Raw genomic sequence first — 15,617 nt, 5'->3', positions numbered from 1 at the left:
CAACCGATTGCCCTGATCAGGGGTTGTATAATCAAAAAGGCAGCCACATGTGCCCAGTCTACACCACATGGCTCATAGTTAAATAACCCACAATAAATCAGCCTTGTTGTGCAAACTTGCCCATTGGGTCATTGCAGCTCACCTCCCTTAATTTCATTGCACTTCAACTTCTGGCAATTGGGGGGTAGCTGCCCTGATGCATGTACCTTAATTTCCATCCCCTTAGGACTAGAGATCTTTTCATTAGTCAAAAGCAAAGAGGGAGGAGCTGGTCTGTGCCTAGGTGAGCTGCTGAGTAATAGCAGTTGGATGGGATCATACTGCCCAATCAATGCAGATGAGTCTCTTATTTTATCGCAGTTCTGCATGCATGCTACACTTGGATCAGGGTGTGATGGTGTGGTTTGAATGCAGCAAATACACAAAATAGGTTTAAGAGAATGCTTAATTTGCAGGGTGTGACTACTCATTGAGCAGTTAACTACAAATGATCGGTAATACATCTCTTTACAGCACAATCCTATACATGTCTACTATGAAATACCTCTCAGTAAATTCATTGGGACATATTCCCAGCTAAGTGTGGAGGACTGCCACCATAGTCTCATGATGAACTGAAATTTAGTTAATGTGCAAGGTTAATAGGTAAATAAAGTACTCGCAAATTCTATTTAAAAAGTCCTTTATTAACCTGAATATATAAAAAAGACATATGTCTACCATATAGGAGCTCTTGCTTTATGTGGAAACAAAACATTTTACAAAGTGAAAAAATAAATACCTTTTGGAGTAAGGTTTATATGCTAATGTGCCATAAAAAAGTAGAGTTTTAATATTTTGACAAAATGTCTGTGCAAAGAAACAAATGCATACACACTGTACTGCTACATTAAGGCAATATGAAAAGTATATTCAGAAAGTCTCAGTAAAGTGACTTTTCTAGCTTTCGTTTCAGCTAGTATTGCACCTAAACATGGTCATCTAGTTTTCAATATTCTGGAGTATTCACTAGTTGACCAAAGTCCAAAATGCCAAGGGAAAGGGTTTGTGGTCGAAGGTAAGACGGTTTTTAGAAAGAATAATTTAACACAACTGCACTTTAGAAAACCACACAAAGATTATACTGTTCAAGGAAATGTTTCTCCAGACACAAGGCAGATGAGAAGGAACAGTTGATTCTTGCAGAAGAAAAATGTTTCTACAGATGTTCAAAGTAACACTTTTAAAATGTCCTTCAGCATTCTTTAAGAAGATGCCCAACAGGCTATCACATGTATTCAAATGTTGATAGTAATTTTGCAAGTAATCTATCTATTTTTGCTGAAACAAATACAGCTATTTGCTTAAAGCTTTGCAATCTTAGGTTCTTAAGTATATTGACTTAAAAATAATTTATTACTTCAAGTGGGACTAAAAGAAGAAACTAAATTATCGTACTACAACAGTTGTAGGTATTAAAAACTAGTTTTCCTAAAAGGTAAATGGAGTGATCATGCTAAATAAACTTTAAAATAAAAACAATCTTTATAAAATGTGTAAAAGAAGCTGGGTTACCCCTGCTGGATACTACAGAGAAACTTTCCATGTCTTCTCCTCTCAGAATTTTCAGAATATTGCCATTTTATAAATAATGTTGTTTCAGGTGACATGAGGTTGTCTATAAGTCATTCACAGTACACCCCCTAAAACATATTCTCAAACACTCTGAACAGAGGGATTCTTCCCCATTCTCCCCCCTTCCCCCCACCAGTTCCATAACAGTTCTTCTGTCTATAAATTGCTGGCAGATGCTGAAGTGACTGCTCTCCTTCACCATCAATGGAGTTGAACATTAGTGCAGTAGTTTGGAAGTACAAGATAGTTTAGAAGCTTGTATGGTGGATATTTTCCAGCGATAACATTGTCAGATTACTGTCAGATTAAGCAGACTAGTGTGGGTAGGCAAATACACATGCTGCACATGCTCTACTTGAGATCTGCAAACTGGACATGACTAGAAGAAAAAAAGCACAAGTTAGAACATTGCTTAACTGGTACTAACAACTCAATGCCTACTATAAGTTTTATTAGCTCACAAAACTTGAAGTTCTAATATTCAATTTACATTACAAATACTCATCACAACAGCAAGCCTCAGATTCCTACGAATATGATCATTAGCAGCAAATATATGCTTCCACTGACTATTTTCCAGAATCTAAGGTAGAGCGATCACATATATGCAAACAGTATTTATCATCTTCTTCAGATTTAAAAAAAAATTCAGAATGTGACAAAATGTAACTGATCTGGAATACAGGATTCCAACAAATGTGGGGTTCAAGAATTTCAAGCTTGCATGCAACACTTTTAGCTATTTCACTGAATTTTGTGTCATCACTTTTTGAACTCACTTACCTGGCTAGCTCGAGTCTGGCCAGCATTACCAGGTGTTTGACAGGGCCAACGGTGTGTTGACAACTACTAGGATACAGCCCTTTCTTCCTTTAAGGTATCCCAAAAGTTGCATGGCTATGCATAACATCATGCTATGGGACAATGCTATGAACTGATTTTTCTCCCTGTGCCTTTACTGCTATTCTACCTTTTGTAAATAGTTCTGAGAACTTGTTTTAGGTATGAAGAACTTCAATGTATTTTGAAAGATAGTAGTTCAACATGTGATTTGCAAGTGATTTTATAAGTACCTGTAATTGTGCAGCACATGACTCACAGCAGACAGTGTGACCACATGGACAAAATGTTGAATTTATTTCTTCTTCACAGCATACCATACACAGCAGAGATTCTTTAAGCTTCTGTAACTTTTCCTGAAGAGCTTTTGTCTGCTGGCAGTTGAGACCCTCACAGCTGTCACAGTTCATACTGCTTTCTGAAGACTTCAGGGGAGAACTGGGTGGGCTCTGGTCACTTCTTGAAACTAGATCCACAATGCCAGCATTGTAAAGGGCCCTCCTGGCATGATCATAAGCTTCCTTAGATGTCCGCTTAATATCAAACACATACTTTTTGCCAAGATTAATATTCTCATTCAGGAATAAGGATGCTAAGTGGCCTTTTAAGTCTCGACTGTACTGCATCATGACAGCACTAGTAACAGTGTCACACCTACCAGAAAAAAAAGGAAAGTACACCTAAGACAATTGAACACAAAGCTGACATTCTTAGTTCTGTTTATTCACAGAATTCCAACACCATATTTGGAATGAGAATATGGAAGACCATTCTGAAAACAAAATGACATGCTTAGCTTGAATACTCTCATTCTCAAAAGAGAATTATTCACAAGTTTAGTTTCACTTTCACGGCTTTCAGGCTGACCTAACACTTAATCATTCCAGAATTGCACAAGAAACTTAACTGTATTTTTAAAAAGTGTTAACTTTGTGCTGTGTTAATATCAGAGACTTCCTCAAGCATTGCTTCCTACTCCAAAGTGAGAAACAAAATTCCTAAGCAAAAATGAAATCCATTCAGGTCAACATTAGAGTAGAAGAAAACAAAACTTGGTATTTCACAGAACATTGTTTACACAATGAGCGGTACCCAACAAGGGTGCTTATGCCCCGATTCCTTTCTGCCCTGCCAATTCTGTTGCACAAGCTGCACCCACCACTTGTGCAACAGCGATTTAGCACTTCCGGGGGCAACCTGAAATGAGTGAAAATGCTCATTTCTATAATGAAGCATAAAGGAGCTCTGCCAACCAGTCCCGATTCAGAAACAAGTGTTTTGTTTGGGGGCTTCCTCTAGGAAGCGCTAAATCTCTATCGCGTAAGCAGCGGGTACCACTTGTGCAACGGAATTGGCGGGGTCCACCACTTTTGGAGGGGAACAGGTGGGGGCATAAGCACCCTATTGGAGATACTGCCCAATGATTTCACCAGATAAAGACAGAAACTTAAGAACTTTATGTAGGAAAGTATTTAATATTTAGCATGCAACTATTTACATTTTAAACCAATTGTGTCTCTCAGAAATACAAACCTGTAAAATGCGTGTGTTTCTGTTATTGCTCTGTACAGCCCACTAGCTGCTCTGGTGCTGATCATCTTGAAAAGGTGAACTATACTATTGCCAGACTCCTTTGTGACAGTCAAGTACACATTCTTCCCAGACTGTGTTGCCATCTGAACAACCGGGTATGCAATTCTAAAAGGAAAACAAAAATGTTAAAGAACAAGACATGTACTACTAGCCGAAAAATGCTGTAATGAGCAGCTAGGGACCAGCTTTGATTGGTAGTGCAAAATAAAGGCCAATACTAAAGCTGAAACAAGTTTTGAAGCCACACTGTGGCTCTTCTAGAAAGAAGCAAAACCAGCTACAACCGTTTTGACAACTTAATCCATCTTTCTCCAATGTGGTGCCTTCCAAATGTTTTGGACTACAACTCCCATCATCCCTTAAATCTAACCATGCTGGCTGGTGCTGATGGAAGTTGTAGTCTATAATACCTGGAGCATACCACATCGAGGAAGACCGGCTTAACCTATAGCATGAAATAACCCCCGAAGCTTCGAAGTTACAAACTGCGCTTAATAAATCTAAGCTATTTGGAGAATTCACATTTCTTTTTGGAAAAATACATTTGAATGAAATAATGTGTTTTAGCAATAGTACATTCAAAGCTAGAGATGGTTCTGTACCAGTGTTACACTAGCCACCACACATCTGAGCCTTGATAAGGTAAAAAAAATTCAAATGGATCTTTTACCTGTTGACAGGAATGAAGTCATCTTTACATATTGCAATACCCTCAGGACCAACACCTATAAAAAGTTTTTGCCCTTCGCTGTCTCTGACAGAATGCCACTCTACTCCATAGTTCTCCAGTGTTGACACTATCTGTAAAACTTGATATTCTGCTGAAGCTTGGCTGAGGCCTTCAAGTTCCTTATGCTTTGCAGTAATACTGTAGAGTAGCAAGAAATGAGAGATTAATCATTCAGATGAATGTGTCGTGATATGGTATTTAAAGACAAATTCATTCTCTACAGTTAATTTTTTATTTTTATTATTTTATTTAGAAGATTTATATACTGGCTCTCAACAATGTTTTCTCAAATGTTATTAATTTTACAGCTTTAAAAAATAGATAGTACATATTCCAGTAGTTTCTTGCCCTAATTTTAATGTATCTAGCTTAAGGTTTTCTGTGTAGTTTAGGATTTAGAATCAGTTTATAACTAATTAAACATTTGTTGATACAAGGATCAACATAAAATTAGGTCCCTTTTAAGAGAACTGAGATGAGTACATATCTGTTGAACTGTAAAAAGTGATCTCATACTTAAAAAGTCGTACTCAACTCAACTGGAGAATTAAGCACATGCTAATTCTCCCAATGAAACTAGGCCATCTTTTAGGGCACAATCCTAACTAGATAGGCAGCCACCTCCAACCTCAGAGGTGACCATCTATCCAAAGCAAGGCAGGAGAGGCACGGGGGGATCATTCCCTCTGCACCTCTCCTGCCTTGCTATTTTTCACTAGACAGTCAAAAACAGCTGTCTAGCGGCAGGGGGGCCGACTAGGAGAGGAAGCTGCTATACAGCACATTGGATGTGCACAGCTCCACTCTCCCTGCCCTGGAATGCCCCCCAGTCCCGCTCCTTTTCAGTCGCTTCTCTTGAGAGTTCGGAGGACTGGGCTTTTCTGCACTGCCTCTGAGGCAGCGCAGACAAAGGGGGGAGGTCAGGTTTCCGGGAACCGACCTCAGAATGCAGGCTCAGAGGTGGGTTCCCGGAAATCAGCATATCCTATGGCCCTCTAGATAGTGTCTAGCAGCCACAGGATTACTCTTAATATTTTATTTCATCATGCTAAGAATCTGAGATAATATGTTCTCTGTTACAGTAACACACTAGAAACAAATAGCTACAAAAATGAGCACCCTTAAATCTAATGAATACTGCGCGGACATCAAATCTGCAAACGTAAAAACTATAATGTGCAATTACAATGATTTTGCCACTGATGTGCATTTGAACAGGTTTTCTGCCATGTTCCTCCTTAAGAAACAAGCCCTCTTACCTGTCCAAAATAGCAGTTGTAAGCTCCTTTGCACAAAACTCTTCATAATGATATTTGGCAGTATTCTGATTATAATCACCAAACTTCAACTGGGCAAGCAGTGCACTAAGTTCAATTGCATGCTCAGAAGAACACTGAAGATTACCAGCCAGAAGATCCTCCTCTATATGCAAGAAGAAAATGTGCCTAAAAAGGAAATAAGTTTAAATGTTTTAATGTTTTAATGCAGAAAGTCAGATTTTGGAAAATGTAAAAACTTGTTCAACATGTGATATAAATAGTTCTGTTCCTGCTTATTAATTTTACACAATATCTGCTGATTTTCCTAGTTGAAAGAATGGGGAAAAAAAAACTACAGAATACTAAGGTGATCTAAAACAAGTGAAAGACTGATTCATTTTGAGAAATTAAAATACAGAGACAGTATTAAAGCATTAAAATTTAAGTATTCATTCTAAAGTTTGTTTACAGAAAATAAACATGTATTTCTACATGAAAATGTTTTAACTTCTGTCTTCACACTACTGATACAGTGGTAATGGAAGAATGGTGGTGACTGATAGTAAAAAATAGAACCGCAATAAATTGACGGAGTTATGGCCCCTGAAAATCCACTTACAGTAAACTCACTGAAACCAAGAGGACCTAAATAGTATTTAAATTAGTCATGGCTGCCCCAAGGCTCTGGAACTCCCTTCACAGGGATGCAGGAGTGGCACCCTCCTTGGCATGCTTTCGCAGGCATGTAAAAACTTTTTCGTTCCAGCAGGCCTTTGGGGATCACTAGTCTGGACCTGTGAGAATATAATGGATGGATAGTATATTTCTTGTTGTCTTTTAACGTTTTGATATCTTATACAATTTTAATATTATTGATGGTTTAATTATATTTTTAACTTTTTTATACTTCTATTTATAGATTTTAATTGTACAAGTTTTAATTTTGTAAAGCTGCCTTGAGTCCCTGTATTGGGAAAAAGGTGGGATATAAATAAATAAATAAATAAATAAATAAATAATCCCATTAATTTATCTGGGTCTACTCCAAGTATAAAAAAAGACTGAATCCAACTCAATGGTTAAAAACACATATAGAATTAGAAAGTTTAAGGTTAAAAAAGGCAGAGATATGAGCTGTCCCACCATTACAACTGCATTACTGATTCAATGCAAACAGAGCGCAGCTGGCTGAAAATCATCAGCCTTCAAGCTTTTATACAGATACTGCCTATACCGAGTAGTTTCCAAATGTAAACAAAGGGAAGAAGAAATTTTTTACAAACCTAATATTCTATCAAATATATCGTGAGAGACCATGAGTTTCTTGCACACCAAATTAGAAGCACCACTGAAACTTTTAATGTCAGTGTATTACAAATGTTAAACACATGATATCTGGTAACTCACAATTCATCTGTACTATTTCAAAATGTTGAAATTTTTGCGCTTCTGTACATTCTCTTTCTTTGATGTATTTGCCATGGCTGTTGGCTAGTACAATAAACTTTGAAGTTGGACAACTCATGAATATTCTGGCTAACGTTGGTTATACTTATATATAGGAATGAAAGTATAAGAGCCAGTGTGGTGTAGTGGGTAAAGTGTTGGACTAGGAGTCAGGAGATATGAGTTCTAGTCCCCACTCGGTCATGGAAGCTCACTGGGTGACTTTGGGCCAGTCACAGACTCTCAGCCCAACCTACCCCACAGGGTTGTTGTTGTTTGGATAAAATGGAGAGGAGGAGGAGGAATATGTATGCCACCTTGGGTTCCTTGCAAGAGGAAAATGGCGGGATATAAATACAATAAATAAGCAAACAAACAAACAAACTCACTCTGTCTCTGGTAGGTGTCAGACACTGCACAAAGAATACTACTGTCAATAACATTATATGTTCAATCATTTCCCAGGAAAATAGAAAACATAGACCATGGGTTGTTTAAGCCATGGGTAGTTGGGACTGCACAGGAGCGAGTGAGCTTGATGCCTCATGATCGCTCACTGTTTCCGCTTGGTTAAACAACCCAGGATGTACTCTGTGACATCCGAATCCAGCATTCTGGGTTGTTGAGGGAGAAACAATCCAGAGTTTTAACCCAACAACAAAACACAGGCTATTGTTGGGTTAAAACTTTGTGTTGCTCCCCTCAACAATCCAGAGTGCCGGGTTTAGACATCATGGAGTACAAGCCTGGGTTATTTACTAAAGCAGAAGCAGCAAGTAGTCAGGCAGTAGCACACTCACTCAGTCCCACCAACCCACAGTTTAAACAACCCATGGGCAATTGTTACATGCAAACCAAATCATAAGCTGGGTTCACACGACACGCTAAGCCATAGTGGGCAAGTTCCAGGAGTGACCCACGAGGCGTTAACGTGTCATGTTGGATAGGCCACCCATGCTGGGTTAATTACCCATCCTCACAACCCATGCACTGCAGTAGGGGTAAATGGCCCTGTGGTGGCTTACTGTGTCATGTGGCAAGCACACAGGGGTAACTGAGACCAAGCGCAGAGATGGAAACTTAGAGCAGCCGGAAGCACCACTGCTACTCTGCTCCATTTAGTGGATCTCTATGGCCAAGATCACCTAGCAACAGCTGGTGAAGCTGCTTTCCCGCCATGGTGGCCACTGGGATGTGTGGCTGCTGGGCTGGGAAGACTCCGGTGTGTGTGTGTGTGTGTGTGTGTGTGTGCGCGCGCGCGCGCGCTTTGGGGAGGGTAGGTAAACCACGCTGTTCAGCATGGTTGCATCGTCATGAAGGGGGCAACCCGCTGTTTCCCCAACCCTCTCCATGGCGTGGCTCCACACTGCCATTGGCCCCCATGCTCTGAACTTGCCCAGTGTTGGATTCAGACTCAGAATAGACCGACTGAGATCAATATATTCTAAGTCTGGATCCAACCCATGAGTTCAAAATACGCAGGATGGGATCCAGAAGAGCCATATGCAGAATGGTATGTGCATACTGAGGTTTTTCTTCCCTCTTCCTCCTTAGCCCTCTTGTACACACACTCTGAAACTTGGGAGACCCTTCAGAGCAGGATGTGACATGGTGCAAGTGGATTCAGTTGGGAGAAAAATTGCCAGTCTCCCCTCCTATAGTAGTGCTTTCTGGTCATGAACAGGGTTCTTTAAATCCCTGGCCACAGAACTGCGATGAAATTGCAATGAGTAAGTATCCAGATTGTTTAACAAGTACATTCTCAGAACGGAAAAGTGAGCCTGATCCCCATTACATCAAAATTGGTATTTTTATGTCTCACACCAATTCAGCTATACAGGACAAATCATCTGCATCTCTTCATGCTTGCTCAGCATTTCAAGTTTAAGCCCCTGTATTGCTGCTGTCTGCTGATATAGTCTAATGTTTAGTCTATAAATTAGCTACTTAACATTTTAATTTTACTATGAATGTATTTCTGAATATTGTCTTGTTCAACGGGCAGTATCCAACACTGCCTATGCACCGATACAACCCACCGCTAGCACAATGGGAAGTTAGCAAATCATGGAGCAATCGAAAATGAGTGAAACCCAAATTTCTGACAAGGGACAGGTCAGTGGAGCTTGCAGAAGGGAGCTCTGCTGACCTGTCCTGTTCTGGAAATGAGCATTTCCAGGAGTGCTGTCTGAACTGCTAGTTCCTGTTGTGCAAGCAGTGGGTCTTGCTAGTGCAATAGAAACAGCAAGAGCACAGTGGCAGTATTAGATACTGCCCAATATTTGTAAATAAAAACAAAACCATGTGTAGTCCACTGCAATACAAAAGTGATACCTGCACCAAATGTTTAGGCTTTGAGACAACTAGGCCTCTAGTATTCTAGCAGAATGCCACAAGCATGTGGTGAAAACAGAGAATATATCACTGTAGGAAGAGAGGAAGAATGTGAAGTAGCCTTAATTTATCTAGGTCAGTGTGCAAGATGAAAAGGAGATAGGTCTGTGGTCTATAATACCATTTAGCCACGTCATACTAAACACATCTGCAGAGCATACAAGATTCCCAGACTTTGTGCAACATTGTTGATTAATTAGGGGAAAGGCTACCAGCGGCTGTTCAACTCTGGTTCATACAGTTAGATGCATTCAGCACCAGTCTCATCAAAAGCCACTAGATTTTATTACACCTAGATAAGCAATCTAGTTCAGTGTCCATATATGTAGATTATGAATTATAAGTGAGAAATACCTCATGTATCCAAATGTTTAATGAAACTAGTGTTGCCTGAAACCAAGCTGCAAATTCAGAACAGTCCACCAGGCAGGCAAAAATTCTGATTTTACATCTTCAAATAAGAGGAAAACTAAACAACTAATTCAACAAATGCTATAATGTAAAATCAACATTTGTTTGCTTTTGTCATACTTAGTTCTCAGATCAGTCATTATAAAAAAGTTAGTTATTTCAGTAGCAAAACTAACTGCTTAACTGAAAAAGGAATTTTAATGCTAGAACCTGGCTAAAATCTAATATAAGCGTTTAAGCTTGTTTACTTAATGTCAACATTGCTTGTATTCCAGAAGGCTACCAAAGTTTAGAGCTATTATTACTTGCTTCACGAAAAGCCTCAACCACAAAAGCAGAACTTTCTGCTCAGAGGCAACTGTTGCAGACCAATCAGGAGTTGAATCTCCAGAAACTTGGCTTTCTTCCAATGCAGCAGTCACTGATTTCCTAGAACAGCCCAGCAGCTATTAAGAAGGGTTACTTTCAGTCAATGACCTACAGTAACATTGTTGTTGCTTCTCTGGAGCAGGAGCCATACATCCTTAATTGAAGCCAAACTTTTAACAAATACAGAAAGAGCCACACCCAGAACAAGTTTTGATTTTCAACTTTCACATTACAGTTGATTTCTGAACCCCTGGGTTTTTTTTAATAACTATCCTGTTTTACTTAAAAACAAATGTAATTGGCGAGCCCCTGTAAGCTGTCTTAAGTTCCTTGAAGGAAAAGCCAGCCAACAGAAGTCAGCTATTTTCCCTAATTCTACAGATGTTTTCCTAAAACCACAGTATCATCTATTTTAAAATGGGGGGGGGGAGAATCAGGGCAACACCCTTAAATATTTTCAATAGCAAATTGTTCAGTAGTCATGAGTACTGTAAGAGCTTCAAGTACTGAAACATTTGAACCTTGCACATACTCCTGAAATTTCAGCTGGCACACAGTTTTAATCCCCCCCCCCCCCCCCGGGCTGTACATTACTATAGTAGAATAGAGGCAAATTTAATAGTGATTATTTGCAACAGTGGAAAGCAAGGTTTCATTCAGCTTATCCAGTTAAACAGGAGAAAGCTAATCAAAGCTTCATACTTAATGTCACATTCCCACACATATTAAAATCAGTTTCATGCGTTAAGCCAAATCAAAGCAGACCATTACACCTTCAAAACCTAACATAATTCAGAGCTATGTGCAGAGTGGTCTAGGTTTGAACCTTTGGAATTTACACTAAAGAATATGCCACACCAGCCATCTCGTGAATCCCTCACATATACAAAGCTTCTCAATATAGTACATATTCACACAATGGCTGATACTGCAAGTGCTGAGAATAATCTTATGCTGTATCAGTACACTGCCTGGGTAGACAAGGAATTAGATTATGCAAGTGCAAGAAAATGGATCCTTTCAGTACTGTCAGGAACGTGTGCCTATTCTTTTTCAGTGACACCAAATAAATAAGGAGAAAATACTAGCATTAACACTTAAATCCTGAAAGAACACACACAGGGTGCTGGTTTACCTGTAGTCTCATTTTCTGGGGCTAGAGAGCATTCATAGGATAGTATCCCAACTGTGCCACAGCATCTGTGCTAATGATGTTACACTAACATAAACCACTAGTACAAGCAACTTAACTTGCATTTGCTAGGGCAATTGCAAATCGCTGCTTTTCAGCATTGCCCTAGTAAGTAACAGTTACATTGTGCAACATGTCATTAGCATAGTGCTGGGGCACAATTGGATAATACCCATAGCCTCTTAAAGCAGGCCACAAGACTGTTGATTTATTTACATGTGACGGGACATAAATTATCCTGGTGTAATTGTACTCACAGAACAAACCCAACATATTGCATGTCAGTGGAAAGATTTAACAGGCCCAGCCAGCTGTAAGTCAGGCCCTGCAGAGCTCCAACGAACTGCAACAGCATTGAAAATAATTCCCCAAGTTGAACTGTTCAGTGTTATATTCTTACAAGCAAAACATTAAGCAAAGGAATTCATGTAAGAAATACTCTTCCATCACATGTAAAGGAAGCTTTTACAATAAATGCTGTTGAAAACATGAGTGTACATCTAAGATTTACAGATATTTCAGACACATTCCAGTCCCTAAAATATTAGCAGCCCTCTCATCCTATGAATGAGGCACTGCAGTGAAGAAATGTTGTGTTCCAAGTGTGTTTTAGAAGTTTTTGTGAGTGCATGAATTTAACTTTAGGATTAAGATACATATTGTGTTAAATTATGTATTTCCCAAGGAAGAAAAACTAGCTGTTTTCTCTTTGTGGTTTGAAATAGGGCCTACAGTCACTTGAAACTTTACTGAAATATGATACCAGATTAAAAGGAGGAGTTTTGTAAGTTGAAACACTGGAGGAACAGTTTCCTGGTATGAACAATTTAAAATGACCTGCAATAACACTACCAAGAGGTTACTATCGGGCATTGGAACCAATACCTCATGTTTCTTCCACTTGTAAAATTACTTCTTTAATGACAGGAGTCATTATCAGGTTCCATATGTGGACGTTAATTATTACAATAGTTTTTCATCATAATAAATGCTATTTTACAGTAAGATCAGAACTTGAGATTCACATTAAAGGCATACTGAAAGTCACAGGCCAAAGTTATGCTGTGTAGCATATCTTCAAAATATTACACAAATGAAACATAAAACAAATGTCACTGTGTGTGTGTGTGGGGGGGGGGGTCATTTTCTCTTACCTTGTCTGTTCTTGCAAGATGAGATGTGGCTCCACAAAGAATTTGACACGCAACTTCAATCTGTAAGGAGGCAGACCATCCATCTGTTGGGATATTCTGTTTCGCAAATTCAACCACAAATTCTCTCCTTTGCTACCTGTGAACTGGAGTCCAAAGTAATCGACTTCTATAATCCCCAACCGTCTGCAAACCTATGATTAAAAATTGAATAATAAAAGTTAATGTAATGACCCAAGAAGTACCCAAGAAGATTAATTAAACAATTAATCTAGGAAATCTACCTAAACAATAATACTCCAATTGGAATTAGAATTGTACTAGTATACACATCAACACACCCAAGTGTGCACCCAAAAATGAGCAAGCCAGATCATGCATATGGCTTTCAGCAAAGAACAATCCAGCTCTTCAACAGACTGTAGTCCATGAAAGGTTATACCAAAATGAATTTGCTAGACTTTAAGTTGCCACAAGACTCTTCGTTGTTTTTGCTTCCAACAGACTAACAGGGATACCTTTCTGGAAACTGTACAATAGCCACTTCGGTTTTCTTCCCCTACTAAGAAAGCCTGAACATCTGGGCCAATGCACAGGGTTAAATGAGCACAAACAATGGATGCAGCCCGAGTAATGCATAAAACCAAAGATTTCTCCATATGAACACATAAGTCAGACAGTTCAGTATTACCACGATCACAAATGGCAGGTACATTACACCAACGAACCCGAGAGCTCCCAAGTGCCTGGTTACCACGCTCCCTCCAACGAGCATAACGCTTAGCCCATCAGCCTGGCGCACAGATAAAGGGGCGGCAGCAGTCCACTCGCCGCTACCCTCGCCCCCCGCGCAAAGCGCCACGTGACTGGCGCTGCTAACACGAGCTCTGGGGGAATTTTCACGGTCGCGGGGTGTGCGTGGGCAGCTCAGCAGCCACGCGCGGGAGGCTGCAGGAGCAGTGGCGACGCTGCAGGCTGCGCGGCTCGGAGGCCGTTCTCTCCCCTGCCCACGTCTCCCCTTCCCCCGGCCTCATCCTGAGCTACTCTCTGCCCGCTCCGCTGAACATGGGGAAAGGCGGCGGCTCCCCGCCAGCCCTCGCTCCGAAGCAGCGTTTGTGAACGTGTGAATGAGCGTGACGAGCGGCCGGGGCGGAGGACAGAGAAGAGAGAGAGGGCGGAGAATGTCATTTGGACGTCGGATCTCGAGTCAAGGGGAGAACACGCGAGAGCAGCCCCGTCAGGGGGCTCGAGCCGCCTCAACGGCCGTTCAGGAACGGGGGGGGGGGCGAGGAAGCGAACGCGCGGCTCTTCACCTGGTTGAGGCAGTCGTCGCCGTTGCCTTTGGCCTCTACCTCCACCTCCATCACCACCGCGTCCGGCCTGGTCACATAACACAGCATGGCCGCTGTCTCGTCGCGAAAACGCACACCGAGGAGCCCCAGCTGCTACCGCCTGCCCCCCTGGGCTGCCCTCCCCGTCCCGCCAGCACGCTCTCCACACGCTCAATCCTTTTCGCGCTATGAGGCAAACGGCGGCTAGCGCTGCTATATCTCCTCGGTCTACCCTACTCCCCCCTCAGGCTCCGCCCTCAGACGAAATCTAACCAATAAGCGAACGCTGTTCAGTTTACATGCAGCCGTCCAAGCCAACCAGAAGCGGCGCTGTCGGGAGGCGTGTTGTTTTTGTCAAAGGGCGGCAGATGCGATACAGAGACTTCTGGTTCCCGATTGCAGACTTAGACTCCTCCATGTGCGGGGCAACAATGGTGGAAGGTAATAGGAGTTAATACAAACATTGAAATAAAACAGGCAGCGTTAAAACTGGCATGGAGGATTTCCAATGAAGTAATGAGTATTTTTAAAGTGCTTAGTAGGCCAATAAAATAACAGACCAATGGTCACACTGAATGTTATCTGAAATATGGCTTCTAACAAACAATACCTAAAGGCTCGGATCAACAGATTGCACCAGGGACAGATTGCAGTACCAACAGTCTGTACAACTGCTTTTTATAATGGGCATAAACATAATATATAGGAGTTGCTGTGGTGTACTCTTAAGCTGTATGATCCATCACTCCCGTAAGACATGACTGAGGCATGGTGAGTTCAAGAGGTTGTCTTACTCTTGGAGATCTGCTAAGTAACAGAGAGAATAACATGTGGGAATATAGGAGGATGGATGTGGATTATATTTGAAGTCTAAAATGCTTGCATGACTGTCCTAAACCAGAAGTCTCTAGACACGGAGGCAGCAATCCTATGGCTGCTAGACAGCAGCTGGACAGCCATAGGTTATCATGTTATCCAGGAACCGACCTCCACCCACTTCCATGCTGCCTCTAAGGCAGAGCGGAACAGCCCCATCCTCACAAAAGGTGCGCAGAGCGGCCCAAAGGGGGCATAGTTGGGGGTGTTCCGGGGTGGGGAGGGCAGAAACGCCTGTACGACACATCCAATGTGTCGTACAGCAGCCTCCTTCCCCGTTCTGTCTAACTGAAAATGCAGGGCAGGAGAAGCACGGAGGGAACGATCCCCTCTGTGCTTCTCCTGCCCTGCTTTGGATAGGCGGTCGCCTCCTAGTTTGGAGGCGGCCGCCTATCTGAATAGGATTGCACC

At 41.2% G+C, this 15,617-nt stretch overlaps 1 protein-coding gene across 2 annotated transcripts; it reads right to left on the bottom strand.

The window, feature by feature from the left end:
• Positions 1–665: 665 nt before the first annotated feature.
• MYLIP (myosin regulatory light chain interacting protein) lies at positions 666–14,520 on the bottom strand. Of its 2 annotated transcripts, none has more exons than XM_084850213.1 (7): positions 14,313–14,520; positions 13,003–13,193; positions 6,037–6,222; positions 4,718–4,915; positions 3,988–4,152; positions 2,688–3,108; positions 666–1,993 (listed from the first exon to the last, which is right to left on the bottom strand). In XM_084850213.1, the coding sequence occupies exons 1-7, from the start codon at positions 14,397–14,399 to the stop codon at positions 1,904–1,906; spliced, it is 1,338 nt and encodes a 445-aa protein (XP_084706339.1). In that variant the 5' UTR covers positions 14,400–14,520; the 3' UTR covers positions 666–1,903. The 2 variants fall into 2 exon arrangements, with proteins under 2 accessions (XP_084706339.1, XP_084706340.1); XM_084850214.1 differs by lacking the exon at positions 14,313–14,520 and adding an exon at positions 13,691–14,128.
• Positions 14,521–15,617: the final 1,097 nt, after the last annotated feature.

This window comes from Heloderma suspectum, chromosome 4 (genome assembly GCF_057233095.1).
Source record: "Heloderma suspectum isolate Gila_16-S chromosome 4, 16-S_ref, whole genome shotgun sequence".
Taxonomy (NCBI): domain Eukaryota; kingdom Metazoa; phylum Chordata; class Lepidosauria; order Squamata; family Helodermatidae; genus Heloderma; species Heloderma suspectum.
The sequence above is the reverse complement of the archived record's forward strand: the minus strand, read 5'-3'. Positions and strand labels throughout refer to the sequence as shown.

Bases quoted from the DNA above. Each gene is read 5' to 3' on its own strand.
- MYLIP (XM_084850213.1), bottom strand. From the start codon at position 14,399: ATGCTGTGTTATGTGACCAGGCCGGACGCGGTGGTGATGGAGGTGGAG. The intron at 13,194-14,312 runs GTGAAGAGCCGC...TTTTAATCATAG, and splicing joins GCGACGACTGCCTCAACCAG to GTTTGCAGACGGTTGGGGAT. The intron at 1,994-2,687 runs GTACTTATAAAA...TTTTTCTTCTAG, and splicing joins CATGTGCTGCACAATTACAG to TCATGTCCAGTTTGCAGATC.